General features: G+C 31.7%; 1 protein-coding gene across 5 annotated transcripts in view; it reads left to right on the forward strand.

Moving 5' to 3' along the window:
- mirr (iroquois-class homeodomain protein mirror) overlaps positions 1 to 18,563 on the forward strand; it is a 52,041-nt gene extending 33,478 nt beyond the window's left edge. For all 5 annotated transcript variants that reach the window (XM_015321622.2, XM_089175343.1, XM_089175344.1 and 2 more), the window contains 2 exons: positions 15,373 to 15,677; positions 16,153 to 18,563. In XM_015321622.2, coding sequence (XP_015177108.1) covers positions 15,373 to 15,677; positions 16,153 to 17,123 — 1,276 coding nt within the window. In that variant the 3' untranslated portion in view covers positions 17,124 to 18,563. The remainder of the gene's footprint in view (positions 1 to 15,372; positions 15,678 to 16,152) is intronic.
- Positions 18,564 to 21,245: the final 2,682 nt, after the last annotated feature.

Below are 21,245 nucleotides of genomic sequence, written 5' to 3' on the forward strand. Positions count from 1 at the left end.
TAAATGTTTAGACTCTTAACAAAAAAAAAAAGAACACTTTGCTTAATTTTACGAAAAAAAAGGTACGAAAGTAAGAAAAAAGTAAGACGGGTAGAATTTTAAGTTGTCCACATGATCATCGGTCATCTGCTTAATTTTATATGAAAAAAACAAAATAAAAAATAAATTAAAAAAAAAAAAAAATAGCACAATTTAAAAACGGCCGTTTCGGTTTACTTGACGTACGGATAACAGTCCCGAATGATTATCTTCATATTTTTAATTTGAAAAAATTTTTTTATATCGTTCATTTATCTCACCGAGATAGGGACTGTTTTAAGTGATTACGTAATGTCATCATCGTCGGCCCCCAGTTCTTCCTTTTTCCTTTCTTCACATTCGGCACGACTCGCAAGTGCGATGCAATTAGCTCAAGCAAACGTCTCGTCATGGGATATAAGTTTCACGATGCTATAGGTATACCAAATGTTTCATTTCATTTTCTTTATTCTATTATACATCTTATCTTTTTCATTCTCTTTTTCGTTTATACGTAAGAAGTTTTACACATATTCGAGATAATTGACATCAAACTCTGTTACAATTAATTTAATCTAAATATATTAAACTCTTGCATAGATCGCAGTTTATTTTTTTTAAACAAACTTTTATTATTAGCAAAAGGGACAAACACGTTTATCGGATAATTATTATTATTGTATATGTCATCTTATTTTTAAGACATGAGAAATGTTGAAAACATTGTTTAGATAATTGATATCAAACTTTGTATATTTTAAGAAATCAGAAAATAATTTCATATTATTCTTGAATTGACGAGAAGTAATTGTTTAAAAATAAAAAAATAATAATTATTATTTATTATGTTATTAAGTATGAAATGTAATTTCAAAGTTAAATTAATCTGACAAGGATAACCTCAGGTAGATTAGGCTCATAGTTTAGATTTGTTTTTTCAATTTTGCATACTTGTAGCGATCAATGAAAACTATACATTTCACCTTCAAATAAAACTAAACCAACAAAAAAATAAATAAAAAATTAAATGTTGAAGTTTTGCAAACGTTCTTATATACATTTAATTCCTTTTAAATCAATACTTTGTTAGTGCAATCGATAGCGTAATGGATAGCAGTGCGATTTTGTATCTACGATGTTACCGGATCGATTCCCGATGGGGGTAAGAATTTTTTTCATTGATTTGATCGACAAATTATTGACTCTCTAGTTAGGTTTATTCCTAGATGCAACTTTGTATAATAGTTTTCATGGTGTTCCCTACATATGTTGTAAAGGTTGAAAAAAAATCTGATTCTATGAGGCCTGTGTTATAATCAACCTGACCGTATCCTTGTTGAGTAATATTATAGAAGGCTTATTATATAAATATTGGATAGTAAAATTTGTTCCTGCTTGTTCACAATATTTAGAAAGGTGCCATTTCCAATGATGATGGCAAGTTTTCAATAGAAACTTTTAATCACACATCTTTGGTAATTCAGATATTGCTGAAAGGGGGATGCAACAAAAATCCAAATGAGTGACTAAATATCATGAATAAAATCAATTCAAAAACTAATACCAATTTTTCATCAGAATCCTAACCTAAAAACACGGAAGTAAATGTTCAAATTGAATTAAAAAAAAGAATACGGAAGAAGAAAAAGAATACTAACAATAATTAATAGTCTAATGAATTTTCGAGGACTATAAAGAGCAGTCAGGAATAAGAAAGAAAAAGATTGATATATAGTTTTAGATAAAGAGAGAAAAAAGGTATAATATTATGGGGATAGAAGGGTGAGGGGAAAGAGAGAAAGGTTGGCGATTATGCGAGAACGTGTGCTTGGGGCCACTTAACATAAGCATACAAAAAGCCAATAATGCAGCGTTGGCATGCATGGCCGCGAGGTCTTGGGATCGAACGGGTTAACGGTCTCGTCTTTCCGGCGGATTGGCCCTGCTTCCGGAGACATATAGGGTAGACAATAAGAAACCAACAGCCGGGCCACTTCATTCGTTTACGACATACGTCCTTCTTTATTCAACTTTTCATTTCTTCTTCTTCTTCTTCTATTTCGTTATCTAATTTTATTCAACTTCATCATTCTATTGTTTCTTGTTCATACATTTCTTCTTCTTCTTCTTTTACTATAATACAACTCGTCATATTTTATTCTACATTTGTTCGATATTCTCTTCTTGTTCTGGTAGATGAGAAAGGTTAGGAAAAAAAAGTTAGGTTAGAAAAGAAATCTTCATTTGTGGGGTACTGTTTAAAAATTACGGTACCTTAAAAAAAAAAAAAGAAAATACTTTTAAAAAACATAGAGTCCCGTGCACAACACGTATTTTATTTAAAAGTGTGTCCGTACAACGACACCACCGATGTGTCGGCACGCGAATCGAAAGCACGAGCGACGAGTCATCGGCGTCGTTTAAGGACGTCCGACTACGTGCCGCATGCGGAATGTGTTTAAATTGAGTGTCGTCGGCACAAGTAAGTAGGCATATACCTCGCATAACGTTCTTCGATTATACGCAATATGTATTCCTAACGAGATACCCGGTACTCTGGTATGATATATACTATACGAATGTTTCGTTATGTAATTCGTTAATTTCGAAATATTTTTCGCTTTAACTTCCCTTTTTTTAATTATTATTATTTTCCCCCAAAAACGTTTTGTTATCTCAAATTTAAACGCGGATGTTAAAGTTGTGGAAATATTTGATTACATAATTTGTAGGTTAATGAATTTAAATTTGTTTTCTTTTTTTTTTTCTTTTGAACATTATATTATCAGGAATTTAATTTTGACATATGAGAAGGAATTAATTCTTATTAATGAAATATTTGTTATCATAATATTTAATATTTGTTATGAGATCTGTATCGTAAGGTATAACCTAACCTAACTCGTATTTACGAATGTTTTATTATGTAATTTTTCTTGTTATTGGAAATGAAATGAAATGTGGTTCATATAATTCATTGGTTAAAGAATTTTTGATGTTTTTATTGAACGGTAATTATCAGATATTAAATGTAGTAAATATAAACGTGTAAAATAAATAATACGATTGTTTTATTTTTTTTGTTTAGTATTCATATTAACAGCAATTAAATTTAATTTGTAATTTTAATCAGATCGTGAATAAATTGTACGAATGTTTATCTAATTTGATAATTTTTGTAAAAATATTTATTATTAATAATTAAGTGTAATAATATGTTTTACAAATGAGATTTCTATCATTGGTGAGATTAATAATACGAATATTTAATTATATTTAATTATTGGGTCCAAGAAAAATATTTTTTTAGAATTTATAATCATTAACTAATCTTAATATATATACATGTTCGTGTAATAAGATATCAATCTTCAGTAAGATAAATAATATTTGATTACATGCATAATTAGAACCTTTTTTTACATTTGTGAATTTACTATGAAATTAAATTCGATACGTATCTCTTACAAATTTCCAACATAGATGAAAATAATTATTAATGATGTTTTATTATACAAATTAAATATTTCTTTTTAAAGAATATTCAATAATAAAAATAGAAATGACATAATGAGAAAATTATATAATAAACTAGGGGTGCCCCGCCACGCGTTGCAGTAGTTCACAATCAGTCCAAAACACACGTCTTTAAGTCAACGAATTACTTTATACTGCCATCTGTTAGAATCTTATCGAACTAACAGAGATAATCATGACTCTTTATTAATAAACAAAATAATATTGCGATTATAAATTGAGATATAAACTATCCTATCTTTCAAGTTGGATAAAACTGCACACAGTGTGTAAAATTTGATTAAAATCGGTTCAGTAGTTTAGGTGTCCATTGCGGACAAACAACGTGACACGTAATTTATATTTAATAAATAATATTCAAATGGTAACTCTCTTAAATAAGATTTAATTTGATAGAAAAAAAAACAAAAAATTGTCTACGAGAGTCCTTTTTCATGGATGATAAATGAAAGTTTTCTTGCAAACTCTTCTGAATATCAGAGGTTTGTTACGTAAATCAAGAAAAGTATATACTTGATCGTAAAGAGCCGACGGTGTATTATAATCGAGTGTATATACATACATTCGGTGAGAATAATGTTTCTACCTGCTGTATGCTTTCGCGCGGCTGATATCAGAAGTACATTGATATATTTCGCGAGTTAATGCAAAACCGAGGCTAATGCATTCCCCATTTGCGTGAGAGACCTCGATCGTAGTTTTAAACGAACAACTCAAATTCTACTCGTTCGTAATACTTAACACTAAACGTACACCATGGTCGCTTACATTATCGGTTAACAATTTTAAATTAAAATTTACCATTCGATATCATTACTTTTCTTTTTATTCCATTATATCAATTTATTGATAAATATTTTTCTAATATTATTTTATAATATTGTTTTATTTTTATTATTTTATGTCACGTAAATCTTTACTCCTTTTTTTGTTTCTTTTTTATTTTTAAATTATTTTATTTATAATTTACAGGGGTTCCCCGCCACGAATTGCTGTGGCTCACAATCACTCCGATCGAATACCGCTGACCGAATTCGCAATAAAATAATATTGCGATTATAAATTAAGATATAAACTATCCTATTTTTCAAGTTAGATTAAACTGCACACACTGTGCAAAATTTTATTAAAATCGGTTTAGTAGTTTAGGAGTCCATTGCCAACAAACAACGTGACACGTATATCAAGTTTATTATCATTCACAATAATTAATTGTACAAAATATATTTTTTTTTAAGAGCTTTAAGTTTAGTGTTAAAATTTTGCATGAAATATTCTTGTTTATCTTCATTTTATTTATACAATTTTATGATTTAAGGGTTTACATCAGATTTAGGATTATTAATATTTAATTTTGAGAATGTAAGTCTTGTTATATATAAATATATGATCGTTTGACCGGTTGCAGTATAAATAGGTATACGTAATCAATCGATAGGTTCAGTGTTAAACTTCAAACTTCTTGGAAGATTGCACAAGTGTAACAAGACTACTAAGTATACGAATGTACATAGTAAATATAATGAAAATGTTATTTGATTCTTCGCATCGTATATTGCAATTAATTCATCATCTTTCATTGGAATGATCGGTTACATCTTTTAAGATATATTTACTTCAACTATAGATTCTTTGAAGTAACATGGACCCCTTTTCAGTTTATCAACTTCGAATGAAATCATATTGAATGAAATCTTAATAATATTATCAATTATCTTTCTGGTAATCAATATTTATATAACAAAGTAAAACAGGTTATTTTTAAATTCATAATCAATTTATTAATTCTTGGAAAAATATTCAATATTGGATAGACTTCAAAATTAAATAATAAAATTATCTTAATATTCACTTACATACTCATTTCTATTAAATAAAAATAAATTACATTAATATTATAGTCAATAATAAAATTCTTCTTTTGAATTGATCAATAGTTTAATTAATTTTAGTAAATATATGAATAAATATCATACTGAATACTTCTAACCTCAAAATATAGTAACTGAAAAATCTTTACAAATCAAATACAAAGCAATATGAACCTAAACAAAATAATAAGTAATTTAGAAACAAATATAATATCATCTTAAATAATTCAATTCCACCAACTTTAAATTACAAAAATTCAAAAACTCATTCAGTCTTCACAAACCCACCAATAGCATTTTTCGATAAATCAACAAAATATTCAATTTTTCTTTCAACAAATATTAAAAAACACTCAATCCAACAACCAAACAACTAACAATAAAACCCTAATAAAAAAAACCCCAATAACTAATTAAAAATCCCTTAATAACCTATACTACCCTTTAACGTATTTTCCAGTAGAATTCACGTCTAAATCGGATGATGTATGACCATTTAATGACTTGATTTAAACCCTAGAGGGTTGCTGAATTTTTTTTGTCGTTAAAAGGATAGTACCACTAACTGCAGTAAGATCACAGGAACACCACAGAAAATCATCAAAAGGGTTACTCTAACGTTGTCAACGTTAAAGATTCGTTTTTCATTTCTTTTTTTTTTTTTTAGGTTAGGTCTAAAAAGAGGCGGTAACATTGCAACGATTTCTGTTTCTAACCTCTCTTCTTTTCCCTTCCCTCTGAATTCACGTTTGTTTTTTTTATTTTTCTGTCTCCCTTACATGGAGGACATGCAGATGACAGCGGTTCGTCGAAGTACACGACAGACAGGCCTCTCTCAGGCCCCAACGTGTCTCGTGGCTCGCTCGCGCTTTTCCCATTAGCCTTAATGGACGTAGATTAGTCCTCCTGGTAGACGCCGTCGTACGGCAGGATTTAATGACTTGGCCGCACCCCTCGATACCGATACCAACTTATACTACTCAGTTCCAACAGCCTGAACGAGTGAAAGTAACGTTCTTATGGACGATCTTTCTTCAGCTATCGGAACTTTACCTTAAAACCCACCTCTCTCTCTCTCTCTCTCCCTTTCTTACCTTTCTCATTTAACTATATTAATTCCTAGAAAATTATGCTTATCTGAAAACATTTTGCTATTTTTCGCATACTCTAACAATATCAATTTAAAAAATATTAATATTTTATTTGATGTCTTGCTACATTGTTTTTCTGAGTTATTAATTGAATAAACATGTTTTTACGATTGACTGTATAGTTTTGGACATATGTTGAACTAATTTTGTTTAACTTTTGCTTTGTGTATACTTAACCTTAAAATTATTGACAAATAAAAATGAAAATTAAATAAATAATTTTTACATTGTATTATACAATTTATTATCACGGTTATAAACGAATATCAAATTTGTCGTTCGATCGATAATGGCGGTCGTAACGAAATACAATATGGCGGCTTTAGAATTGACTTTAAAAAAAGGAAAGTATACAAGTTCGATAAGGTGAAATGGTATTAAAGTTTAATACGATGTTATTGTACGTCTCTTTGTAAAGATCTGATAGAAAATGATGCTTTTCTTGTGAATCGTAATCACTCGAGTCCCATACACTACCATCATAGTTATAACAGTAATAGTGGTGATATAGTCAAGATCGTTTTCGGAGATTACGAGAACTATATTACGAGCGTTGTAAATTTCGTAATCTAGGCACAACACTGGCTCGAGTTAATCTCGATTAGCGATAACTCAACTCTGACTGTAATCTTGGAACGCAATGTTGGTTAAAGCGTAATACTAACTAAGATGAATTTTAAACGATCGTATGACAAAGTAGCACACTGTGTGTTACGTTTTATATAAACTCGTTTGGAGACTCTTGATCCAAGAGAGAAAGAGAGAGAGAGAGAGAGAGAGATTACTTGTATTATATATACATTTCTTTATTTCTTTCATTCTTTCTTTTTATTGATACATGAGCGTCGACATTTACAGCAGGACCACACGTAATCGAAACAGAGAAAGATGTACATGCATTTCTTCAAGAGTGATAGAGAAAGATTCAAAGTATCAATCTCATATGTTTCACACACCCAATACATACACAAATCTATACTCATTTACATATATATATAACCTACAAACCACATACTACTAACAATCCCATACATACATATACACATAGCATATTACACAAACGTGTACATCACTTATACATCAAATAGATTACCATGTATATATGCCCATATACATTACACGCCAAACATAACCAACAAATACCAAACATAACCTACATACACACCACACAAACCATATACGAACACATATATCAATCATCAAATATATATATATACATAAAGAAAATTCTTTGTATATGAGAAGAGGTTTACGATCGATCGATTAGTCAGTTTGCAAACAACTGGTAATAAAATGATTCAAATGTGAAACACAAGCAACATTCAGCATGGTGACAAAACTAACTCTTTACTCTTTCTCTCTTTGTCTCTTTCAATCTTCTCACTAAAGTGCGTCTAAAGCATTTCCATGGGTTTCTAAGTGTGACGACATAGGTTCACATATATAAACGTCTCTACAGTCACTGGATATATCCACGTCGCGTCGTGTAAACTGTAAGAGCACAAACCGCGTTTTCTACTCTCTCTACTCTACTCTACTTTACTCTTTGTCGCATGATCGTAACACGACGCTATGGTAATCGAAGGAACTTCTCCTCCATTTATCTTTCTTTCTTTCTTTCTTTCTTTCTGCTTTAATGATTATCACGTTTAGTTTTTTTTATTTCAGTTTTCATTTCTTTTTTTCCAAGTATTTTTATTTCGATGCAATATTTCTACTCTTAGCAACCCTGTTCACATTTGTGTTCACAATTACTTTCTTTTCTTATTTATTTATTCCACATTTTTTTCTTTCTTGTAATACCTAACTGATTTATGAGTGTTAAAGGTTTGACAAAATGCGAGATTGGTATTTTTAATATGGGAAAATTTATAAGGGCCCTTAATTATCGATTAAAAAAATAATACAAATAATTTTAACACCTGATTATATATCAATCAATCAATCAATCAATCAAATATTACTAAGTAAGGCCTATAATAACCCGATTAATTGGCATTAAATTCCACAAAGGATTTACCGACAATCGTATCGAGCGGTGTGTACCAAAAGAAGGCGGTACGATGGATGAAAAAAGAAACCATAGAAAAAAAGGGCCTGGCATGTCTTCGCGGTTGATTAAACTCCAAACGAAGCATGAGAAAAGTAAATGGAAAGAAAGAAGATAGAGATAATGAAAAAGACAATAAAAAAAATAAAAAAGTAGAAAAAATAAGCATGGTTTCCCATTATTCTATGCCTAAACCCACACCCATTTGTACACACACAAATGTGTGCGCGCGCGCGCGCGAGCAAGTATATCGAAAGAAGATGGCGCCTAAACCGAAATGGCTACACTTTCGTGCTGATAAAACCCATGACCCTAGGTAAAAAAAAAGTAAAGGAGGGTCAGAGAATACGTTGAAAAAAAAATGGTAGGAGAAAGAGAATAAGATAGTGAATGAAAGAGTGAGAAAGAGAGAGAGAGAGAGAGAGAGAGAGAGAGAGAGAGAGAGAGAGAGTGAGAGAAAGATAGATATAGATATAGGAACATTTAGGTATCACCCTTCGCTACGACTGGTAACGAGGGGCGGAGTCCTCGTACGTGTCGCACACCTGCCCGTTAACTGTTCCAGATAGGTGACACCCGTTTCTACCCCTCTTTAAACGTACCCCCATTTTTTATCCATGCTATACTATAATACATAGTGATGAATGTTACGTATAAGTACATTATGAACTAAAAGTTTCATATTTGTCACGGACATTTCGAATAATTGGATATTGGATTTGACGCTGCTTCTTATCTAGATGGCACTTCAATCGAAATTATATAATGTGGTCAAATTTGACGCTCAAAGCTAGCGTCAAGCGTCAGCATGAAATCGCACCTTAAAGCGATAAACGAGCTGTTTGTTGTTGTTTTGTTATTTCTTTGGTATCAATGTGTATATGTAGATATAAGTAAATTAGGTGTTATTTATTTATTATTTATTAGAATGCTATGTCATTAATGCTACCATTGTTTAGGAGATTAAATCTTCAAACGTTGTTCAAAACTTGTTTGTTATCATAAATATCGTATACTCATTGCGATATGCAGAAATAATGCTGCAATTTGTAGTTTTTTAATGCAGTATTATGTTGTTTATTGGTCAAAATGTACATAAGGTAATTGTGACTTTAAATTATGTTAATTTGACAACCGTTATTATCTTTTGTTTTTTTATTTGTATTACCACTTAAAATTGTAGTTTTAATGTTCGGTTATTATTTTTAGTGGTTTTTATCATTTAAATTGACGATTTTGCTAAAGGACTGGAAAGTTTTGTATATGTTTGTGGTTAACTAATAATTACGATTGAAATTTGTATATACAAAACATTGATCAAATTTATATTAAATGTATTTTGAATTCTTTCATATACATAAGCTAAAATTATGACTCGATAATTTAGAATAAATATTTACTATACAAAATTGTTGTATTAAATTAATCTAAAATTATGTTGCAATGATAAGAAACTAAATTAATTTAATTTATATTTAAAATACAATTTACTACATAAACAACCAATCATTGAAACTCAATAACTCACGATTACTTTGAAATTAGATATATTACCCTAAAAAATTTAGTATAAACAATTAACAATTTTCTATACCAAATGCAAATAAATTTATCAATTCCATCATATATCATTTATCGTTACATCCCAATAACTTACAATTACATTACTTCCATAAACAATCTTCCCTTCAGTAAGGGAATTCAACGAGAGGAAAAGGCAAAGGAAGGAAAGGAAAATCGTCGGGGACAGTAAATGGTGTTTGAGTATAGAATAGGAGGGACGGAATAAACGGGTAGACGAGTCTGGAAACTGAGTTGTACGAGGAGGAGGGAACTTTGAGTACGGCCCGATTAGCAATCGCCATGGAAACAAGCAAGCAGTTGATGCGATCACTTCGCGCATGAGAAGAAAAGGGGTTGCGCAAGATACGCATATATAAATGTATATCTACCTACATACACACCCATATACACAAACGAAGAGGAAGATAGTGAACGAGAAGGGAGAATAACTATAGTGATACATAAACATATACTAAAGTGATCTGTAGAGAGTATAGAGAGATGTACAAAGACATTAGTGGGTAAACGTGTACAATCCCCATTTGTATATAACTCAATACAACGTGGCTGCATTTTAGTCGTTTGACATATACCAACAAACCCTCATATACACATACACACATATAAAGACAAATATATATATTCGTTGTATTTAAAACAGAGTACGATGACGATGAGTGGGTTAGTATTGGTGGTGACGTTGGTGATATCGAGAATGGCAATGGTTGGGTGAAAGATAGATTGAGGGAACCGTGCCGAAAACGACTGAGAGTGAGCGGTTGTGAGGACTGAGGATTGAGGGTTCAGGGTGAGAAAGAAGGAAACAGAGAAAGGTAGATATAGAAGCGACAGGAACAATGTGCATTGAAAGAGTGAGAGAGAGAGAGAGAGAGAGAGAGAGGGTGAGTTAGGTGAAGTGAACGGGGTATGGAAAAGGAAGAAGAGACAAAATGAGAAAGAGAGCAAAAGCGAATGGCAGAGGTAGAGATATAGAGAATTGTCGGAGTTAGAGGAGGTGGATGAGCAAGAGAAAGAAGAGTAGGAGGAGGAGGTGGAGGAGGAGAAATCGGGAGAAAGCAGCAGTTGCCGCTCTCGGGGGCGGCTGGCTGGCTGTTATCATGAGAAACAAGCTTCCACTCTGATTTTTTAATCCGATCCGCACCCCGTGCCACCCCGACTGAATTTTAAAATAACTGCAGAACGCCATTTGCTCCTCGCAAACAGACTGGGGTTAAGCCATCCCTCCCCCAACCCTCCTCCTACAATCCTACCAACCTGCTCACCCACCCTACACCTCCTATTCGTTCCTCTCGGTCCTTCCACCTTCTTTCTCTTTTACTCTTTTCTTCCTCTTTTTTTTTTTTTTTTGATCTCTTTTTCTCATTTTTTTTCCTCCCCACTCTCTCTATCTTTGTTTCTTTTTCTCTTGGTTTCAACGATCCCAGGCTGTTCGTTTCGTAGCTAGCTGGGCTAGCTAACTACTGTATTCCTCTCTTTCCATTCTTCATCACCGTCTCTGTCTAGTCTCTCAATGTAGGAAACGTATCAGTCACGACACACGCGTGTGCGTTTTCCTACCTTTTTACGGTAACCCTAGTTACTGCACGGATAGATATAACACACTTGGATTGAGAATAGGGTGATTCAAGTATACGTGACGTTTTCAATGTTTGGGTAGATTTTTTTCCAGTATAGGTTGAAAAGAAAGAGATGTGTATCGGATATAAAAATGGCCAATGGTGCTTCCAGTGCTGGTGCTGGTGCTGGTGTTTGTCAAATTGAAATGTTTAGAGAACTCGTATTTAGAATCCGTTCTGAATCCTACCCTTTTCTACCATCTTTTTATCTGCCTACGATTGCTTCTATCTAACTTAACCTAAAACCTGGTGAAAGATAGAAATTGGTAGATAGATTTGTTTATGGGATTATTCAGTTTTCTTTTTTTTTATATTTTTGTAAGAAAGAAGAGTTTGATGAGTGACAGTTTTGATTAATTTTTCATCTACCCCAGGGTTGGTGTTGCATAGTTTTGTTGCTCAAAGTTTCCCAACTCCGACCTTGCATATCCTCCCCCTTTCCATTTATTTTCTACTCTTCTTTTCCTCTTCTTCGTTTCTTTTTAGTCACCGAATCGTGCAACATCGGGCACGCTTGGCGTTCACATTCGAATTCTCTTTCTATTTTTTTTTCCTTTTACTTTTCCTACTTTTTTTTTGGTTCTTTCTGTACCCACACGTCGTCGTTCCGCAGGGTGAAAATAAAGCTCAATAATGGCGACGCGCCGTGACGTAGCTGGCTGGCTTGCTGGTTGGTTGGTTGGTTGGTTGGTTGGCTACCTTTTTCGATGTCTCTGAAATGGAATAAATCCTCGGTCGTTTTTTTCTTTCTATCTTTTTTTTCCGTCTCGGTACTTTTCGTACTTTCAAACAAAACCATCTAAAATAAAATATAAAAAATATAGATAAATAAAATGGTCAATTGTAAAAGAGAAAGAAATAGCTGTTTGTTCTCGATAAAGTATTATTATTATTGTTGGATATATGAAAATATTTTAATACCCTTTTTTTATAAATATAATTGATGAAAGTTTATTGTTTTAGTTTATTTCTTTTATTTCTGTTAAAATCTTCTATTAAATTATTTCATATCAAATTAATTATGGCTGAGTTTAAGTAATAATAAGAAAAAATGGGTAATTGCTTTTATTTTATTTAATAATAAATAATGGTAATTATATATATTATTTTTTTCGAGATAAAATAAAAGAAAATGGAGATTTGGAAATTTGTAAAAATTCGTTTTACAATCTTACAGAATATTTTTTGAAACAAATCAATAATTTCTTGTCAATTTTTTCAAAATTTGATCAACCACGATACAATTATCTTCAATTTTATTTCTAATTAAATAAAGAGAGAATAGAAGTTTAAAAAATAAATGAAAACTTTTACAGTAGTCTCTCTAATAAATTTCATAAGTTAAAATACAATAACTTTCTTATATGATTGAAATTAAATGTCCAAATTAATAAAAAAAAATAAACTTCTTGAAATAATAACGAAATAAAATCATTTATCAGAAAAAACATGAAAATGCTATCAATGATATATAACCTCATCAGATTTACAACGATGAAAAAAAAAAGAAAAAATAGAAAAATAAAAGAAAAAAAAACTAAACGAAAGAAAGATAAAGAAACAAAGATCACACGAGTAGTAAAAGATCTTCGTTGAAAAACCCGTTAGAGTACTTAGAGTTTTCAAGTTGGAAGTCGTCGTCGTCGCGTCTGATCTCCCTTGGGTGGTGCTCTTATCGGTTGGAAAAAGAAAAACGTTTTCTCGAGGATAAAAAGAGAAAGAAAGAAAGAATGAAAGAAAGAAAGAAAGAAAGAAAGATCGAGGAAGAAGCATCTGAAGAGGTTGGGAAGGTCTCCCCGACGCTGGAAAATTTAATTTCGATCCCGTCGATTCAGCAGTTATACCAAAGTTTAATCTTTGATAAGGGTTAGTCTTTTAGTAATGGGATCCTAGAGGGTCGGTCTCTCCGGATGGACTGGGTGAGGCAGACGACTAAAGCAAAAGAGACCCAAAAAAAAAAAAAAGAAAACCCCATAGAAAGAGACAGATATATAGAAAGAGAAAGAGTGAACAAAAAGAAGAAGAAGAAGAAGAAGAAGAAGAGAGAAAAAGGGAAAAGGACAGAGGACACCTCTTCTCCTTTTTTTAGGATGGAAAGGAAAGAGCTTAAACCGTTAGATAGAGATCTGCTCTTTGGATGAAAGTAGTACCTTCCCGCTTATAGCTCTATCTATCTCTATCTCTATCTCTATCTCTATCTCTATCTTTATCTTTTTCTTTCACTTATTCACCCGTTCCCTTTCTAACCAAGGACCACAGCAGGACTCAGACTTTTATAACGCTACTCGCGAAGGCGTAACGAGCCTCACGATTGGATAAGTTTTCCCGACACGAAGCTTCCGCGGTGATTCCAGAACTACTCTTCCTATTTTTCTTTTTCTTTTTTTTTTTTTTATTCATCTTCTCCTACAACTGCAAAAGAGAGTCTTTATCTCCTTTTTTCTCAACCTTGTGGTTGTATTCCAGACACTGGTTGTATCCGGGTCACGCGTATCATTCTGACGATGAAGACTCTTAACGATCGGATAGCTTAATAAACGGATAACTCGTACGATCGTAACCACGTTCCAATTAAGGAACTTATAGGAGAAGGGAGGAAAGAGGAGGTGGAGGAGGATAAGGTGGGGGTGTTTAAGGAAGAAAGGAGTTTTGTTTTTTATTTACGATATATATATATATATATATATATATATATATATATATATATATATATATATATATATATATATATAATTTCAATCTGATTTAGTTTAGCCTCTTCGTAACTTTTGGTTGATTTTATAAGTACTTATGTGGATAATTAGTTGAGTTATTTGTTAGAATTTCTAATGGGCTTAGGATTTTATTAGATCGGGTGTGATTTGGTTTATATAGGGTGGTTAGATTATTGTTAGATCTTTGTTGGTATTAAAAGGATGATTGATGATTATTTTTGAGTTACTTGAAGTAGTTTAAGTAGTTTATTGAATTATTTTAGGATATCATTTGAATTCTATCTATTATTTAAGGTGTTAGAAATTAAAATATAAAATGCTAGATTTAAAATATATCTTTTGTAAATTTGAATGGCATTTGTTATTGCAAATAATAATTTGGGTAGTCTCAGTATTTTGGTATCTGTATATTTTGTTATAACAAAAGTATATCTGATCTGTTGAGTATTTGGAATACTTGGAAACATACCTAAAAAAATAATTAATTTTTTATTAATTTTATAAATTATAATTGCATTACCCAAATTATCATAGGCTATAACTTTTAATGTTTCATACCTGTATAACATATTTTAGAAGATCTGAAAATATGTTAAATTATTTATCACCCAATTCCAAATTAAATTATTTAATTGAAAATATTATTTATACGTGTAATATTAAAAATATATCTCAATAACACATAAAAAAAATGAATCCTAGTACCACTGTAAATTATCAAAATAAAATGTACTCAACAATAATCTATTGATATAAACCTCCTCGTATAAAAAAATAAATCGAAATCAGAAGATTTAATGGGAACACTGTGTTCTGTTTTAATTGTTACAGTTATGCAGTTGATTTGAATGGTCAAAGGCGGAAAAATGCAACGAGAGAAACTACGAGTACGTTGAAAGCTTGGCTTAACGAACATAAGAAAAATCCTTACCCAACTAAGGGTGAGAAGATTATGTTAGCTATAATCACGAAGATGACGTTAACGCAAGTATCAACGTGGTTTGCGAATGCACGAAGGAGATTGAAAAAGGAAAATAAAATGACGTGGGAACCACGTAACAGAGTAGAAGATGAGGATAACAATAATGAGGATGACGATAGCGGTAGGAAGAGTGTCGATGAAAAGGATCGTCTCGGTGAGTTATACTTATGTTACGAATTTTATTAAAGTCTATCAAAAAGTTCTGCATTGCATGAGCTTTCATAACTTTCAAGAACATGTCATGACAGGTTCCATATAAAAAACTTCAAATTTATTAACTTTTTAACACACAATGATATCATAACTTAATTAATTGTTCAATAATTTTATTTCATTGATAAACTAATTATTAACCAAATAAAATATTTTCTTGATAAATGCAATTATTCATCATATTATAAATAGTAAATTTAACTTACCTAACCTAAAAATTTCTAATATTTGGATATTAAAGTAATTTTATTTTCTGTCATGAAGTATAAAAATATATTTAAAAATGTTAACTTAAAGAACTCGCAAAGTTATCAGAACTTTTCGGTATATTTAACTCCATTCCAATGAACCCAACAATAAAGAAAACAAACTAGGAAAACATTGTCGTAAAGGAAGGCTTGTTCGTTAAATTACAGATTCTAAAGATTCGGGTACGGGTTCAAGCGAGGATGGTGAACGGCCAGCTCACAGATTGGACTTATTGCATGGTACAAGTGGTGGTCCAGCTGGTGCACAGGGTAGAACGGAGAGTGAATGGAGTGAGTCCCGTGCGGATAGTGGTCCGGATAGTCCGGAATGTCTGTACGATCAACGAGAACCAAGGCATCCTTTACAACTTCAGCATCCAGCGTATTTAGCATCAAGTCATAATCGATTGCTTCGTCACCCATCACCTGAAAGTACGTCACCTAGTGCACATCACCATTTACCACCAAGTACGAGTGCACCGTCGACGGGTAATCCAGTTACGACAAAACCAAGGATTTGGTCGTTGGCAGACATGGCAAGTAAGGATGGTGAACAGCAGAGTCCAAATCCAACGACGATGACGGGTTTGACGTCACCTTATGGTGGAACGGGTGGTGGCATTGGAGGTGGAGGTGGCGGGGGTGGCGGAGGTGGTGGTGGTGGTGGTTCTGGGGGTGTACCTGGAAAATTAGTGAGTCCATTGGCAAACCGTTTACGACCTCATCATCATCCGTTGCACCCAGTGATGCATCCAGGTACTCAATTCGTAAGGCCTCATCCGGACTTCTATCGAAACTTCTACGGGGCATCTCATCTTGGTTCTGGAGACATGTCTTTGCTGGAGAGTTACTCGAGAACTCTTGGTGGTTTAGGAGGTGTTATGCCACCATCAACAGCTCCAAGTATATTAACGTCATCCTCATCGTCAATAACTGGCGCTGGTAACGCCAAACCTTTTTCCATCAATGGAGAAGCTACCGGTGTTATTACAGGACCAACAGTTATGCTTACAACGGCATCATCCGGTCTCTCACCTTCGTCATCATCGACGGCATCATCGGGTGGCTCGGATCATTCACCTCATCCATCAGGTCCCTTACCACCAAGTCAAGAGCTCAAATCTCCTGGACGTGTGTGATTCGACGTCTAAATAGGTGTGTCAACTCTTTGATTTAACGAACGAAATAATAACGATTACAAATATTATAATGAATGAAAGAACATAAAGAAAAAAAAAACAAAAGAAAAAAAAACGTTTAAGACTATTAAATAGAGTCGCTAAAATTTTGTCCTTTAGCGACGAACGTGTGCTGTGCTCTGGTGTGTCCGACAATAATGACAGACTACAATCTTGTAATTAGTGTACAGTGAACGACATTGGAGTATAACTCTTCACATTTGGCAACCCTTTTTATCCCGCTTTGAACAGTCCTAATCCCTAATTCCTCATTCCCGATCCTAAATCCTTGACCTGTTCAAATTCGGTTGTGTTTGATCAACGAGAAAAATAGTAGTCCTGATATATCCGTAAAGATATTTACGGATATCATGGTAAAACTATCCTAGTACTGACTTGATAGTAAAACATTATATATAAATATTATATATATATATATATAAATATAAATATAAATATACATAAACATATGACGATAATATTATTATTTATGCGTTTGTAAATAGTAGAGATGGCCTATTAGAGAGCGTCCGGCCAGTGTATGTATTGTATGTAGAGTAGGTACACACAATTATTATTATTATTATTATTATTATTATTATTATTTCATATTAATATTATTATTATTAATATTATTATTTTTAATATTATTGCGTATTATTATTATTATTATTATTATTATTATTATTATTATTATTATTATTATTATATCACAGCGGAGATCATATTATTCGTACCGATGATCATCCTCATCATTAAAATCATCCTCACCGTCATCACAATCGTCATCGTGCATCGTCATTGATTATTATGAATTATTATTATTATTATTATTATGAATTATTAATATTATTATTATGATTAATTATTATTGTTATCGCAATGTTTATATCATCTATTCGCGTCGGCTCGGTCGATCGTGACGAGGTATGGATTCCGTTCGCGATTTTTTTTCCCCCTCAACATTGAGATCACCATTACGCCCTTTTTATTACGTGTATGATGAAAAAAAAAAAAAAAAAACAAATAAATAAAAAAGAAAAAGAAAATTAATATTTCGAAATGAGAAAAAAAACAAAAAACAAAAGAAGTGGCAAAGAAAATAAAAAGAAAAAATTCAAATTACGATGGATCGTAATAAAAAGGGCTTAATGGTTGTTAAAAATAATAAAAATGAAAAAAACACAAAAAAAGAAAATATAAAAAATAAAAAAAGAAAACATATCGTGTCATGTCGAGAGCGAACGATTGCCATCACCTTTTAGTCATTCGTGTCAACAAAATTTCACGCGGCTCATAAACCCGGTGCCACATTGGCAGCCAACGAGCGCAGACTGTGTCTTTTCGCAATAAATGAATCATTACGAAAAAAAGTAAAAAAAAAAAAAAAAAAAAAACAAATTTTGAGAGAGATTTATTCACTCAATATTTCTAACTCATGAACAATTCATCATAATTCCACATCCTCCGATATTTTTTCTTTTTTTTTTTTTCCCCTATAACCTTTTTATTAATAAAAATTCTATCAAGAGATACGAGGGTAAGTTGTGTGAATATTATTTTTTAAACAAATTATTTAATTAATTTTACAACAAAATTTTCGATGAAAATATAAAAATAGACAAATATTTGTAGGAGATGAAATATTTTATACGAATAATTTTATTAAATTAACAAATAAATTAAATAGTAATGGAAATAATATTGAATTAAGTAGGATGATACAAAAAAAAAAAAATGAAAATAAAAATTGGTAATATGGATAAAATAATTGAAACATTTGACAAAATTGTATTCTAAATTGAACAAATTATTATATAGAAAAATAATGAAAAGTTAATTTTTTTTTAAATAATACAAATTTTAAGAAGAGTAAGTATAATTTAATTATTATATTTTAAATATTATATTAAATAAAGATTATTTCTAAGTAATTGAAAAAATTCTAATAAGAAATGAAAAAAAAAAACATTATTAAATCAACAAATAAAAATAAAATATTATTTATATATAAATATTATAATTAATATATTATTTATAATATTAGAAACTTACTAGAATAAAAGGTACTACACAATGATTAAAAAAAAACAAAAAAACAAAAAATACAATTCAATTAAAAACACACATAAAAAAAAAAAATACCCAAAAAACATTTGTTACAAATGAAATAATATTTGAATAACAATAAAATACAAAGATATCATTACGATAAAATTATACTGTTGAGAAGATACAAGGCGCCAGAGTATCGTAGGAAGAAAAAAAACCACACAATACATAGAAAGAGAGAAAGAGAGAAAGAGGAAGAGAAAATAAGAAAGGAAAAGAAAAGGAAAGGGATAGGAAAGGAAAGAAGTCTCCGTTTTACGTTTTACGGGGCCCCATGATCTCTCTCTCTCTCTCTCTCGCTCTCTCTCTCTTTCTCTCTCAGATTCGTCCAACGTAGAGTCTGGATGAATATGAAACGTTCTCTCGTTCTTGGAACCGGCCTCTAGATGTACTTATAAAAATGCAAAGCGCGACCGACTTCTGGGTGGTTGCGGGACAAGCCTGGTTATTAGTAAACATTTAAATCGACAATCTCTATAGGTATACACATTGGACAGAGAGAAAACTGGGTGAGGGAGGAGGGAGGGAGGGGGGGTGGGGTGGAGGAGAGGGAATGCTTGGTCTCGTTTCATCTCATTCTATATCTTTCTTATTCTCATCGATTCAGAACGAAGGAAGTAGCCCCAAGCAGCGTAGGAGAAATAAAGAAATAAAAGAAAAAGATAAAGATAGATAGAAAGTGAATAAGAAAGAGAGAAAGATAGCAGAGGAACGTAGGTTGCGAACCGATCGGTCGCAGTGGAGGAAACAAGAAATCAAGCTTGGAGACCACCCGCCAAGACCTTGGGGGCACCGAGCCGCGGATCCCAAGGAGGTCCATCCCGTCTTCATGAATCAACTCGTTCCTGAATCGGCATAAACTTTCAAAGGGTTGTAGAACTCGCCCTCTCTCTCTCTTTCTTTCTACTTGCTTTGCTTCTGTCCCCTCCTCCCCACTTCATCGTATTATATCCCTTTTATATCCGTCCAACCTAGATCTTTCTAACTTATTCGATACATCTCTTGAATGTTTCCTTTTCCTCGTTTCTAACTTGAGTAAATGTATATATTTTTTGTCAATGAATTTTTGTGATTATTGTATTCGATTGTTGAAGTTAAAAAAAAAAAAGAGGGGAAGAAGGAATTGATTGAATGGTAGGAATTTAGTTGGTTGGTATGGTACAATTTTGTTGGGATACTGTGTACATGTTGTTTGATTAATGTTTAGATGATCAGTTTGGATTCAAGTAAATGTCTAATTATTTGGATATTTTTAAAAGAACAATATTTGTGATTGTTGAAGTAAAATAAAAAAGGGGGAAGAAGGAATTGATTGAATGGTAGGAATTTAGTTGGTTGGTTTAGTACAATTTTGTTGGAATACTGTGTATCAGTTATTTGATTAATTTACGTTTGATGATCATTGCTTGTCACCAAATGTGTAAGAATTTTAATTACAAAATTTTCACTTATTATTTGGTGCAATATTCTAAAATAAATTTGATGGGAATTTATAAAACCATGAAAAAGGTAAATGAAACGTAACTTTATTCTGTTGCTGATAAAAAACTAAAATATTTTACAGTTACACAAACTTATCCAAAAGTTAGGCGAATAATAAAATTTGGATTTTCTTCAAAATCAAATTTTTTAATAAATGTTTTATCAATTAATAACTATATTTTTGATTTAACAACAAATACAAAGAACATTATTAAAAATGATTCATTCTGATGAAATCAATCTTAGCATTGATAAAAACTTACCCAAAAAAAAAACCAAATAAATTTTCCAAAAATATTGTATATAATTTAATAAAAGTATTAATAAATCTGCACACACATACACACACAAACAATTCCATACTTCACAAATGAAGTACCTATCTATGGCAAATAATAATGAAGTATAACAAATACCATTTGAACGTCGGAACGTCGTTAGCATACTCAAATGCTACTGCAATCGCACGTTAAAGTCGTTTTACGTGAC

Source organism: Polistes dominula, unplaced genomic scaffold, assembly GCF_049000335.1.
Source record: "Polistes dominula isolate Pdom_NZ unplaced genomic scaffold, Pdom_raw_medaka contig_32, whole genome shotgun sequence".
Classification (NCBI taxonomy): Eukaryota; Metazoa; Arthropoda; class Insecta; order Hymenoptera; family Vespidae; genus Polistes; species Polistes dominula.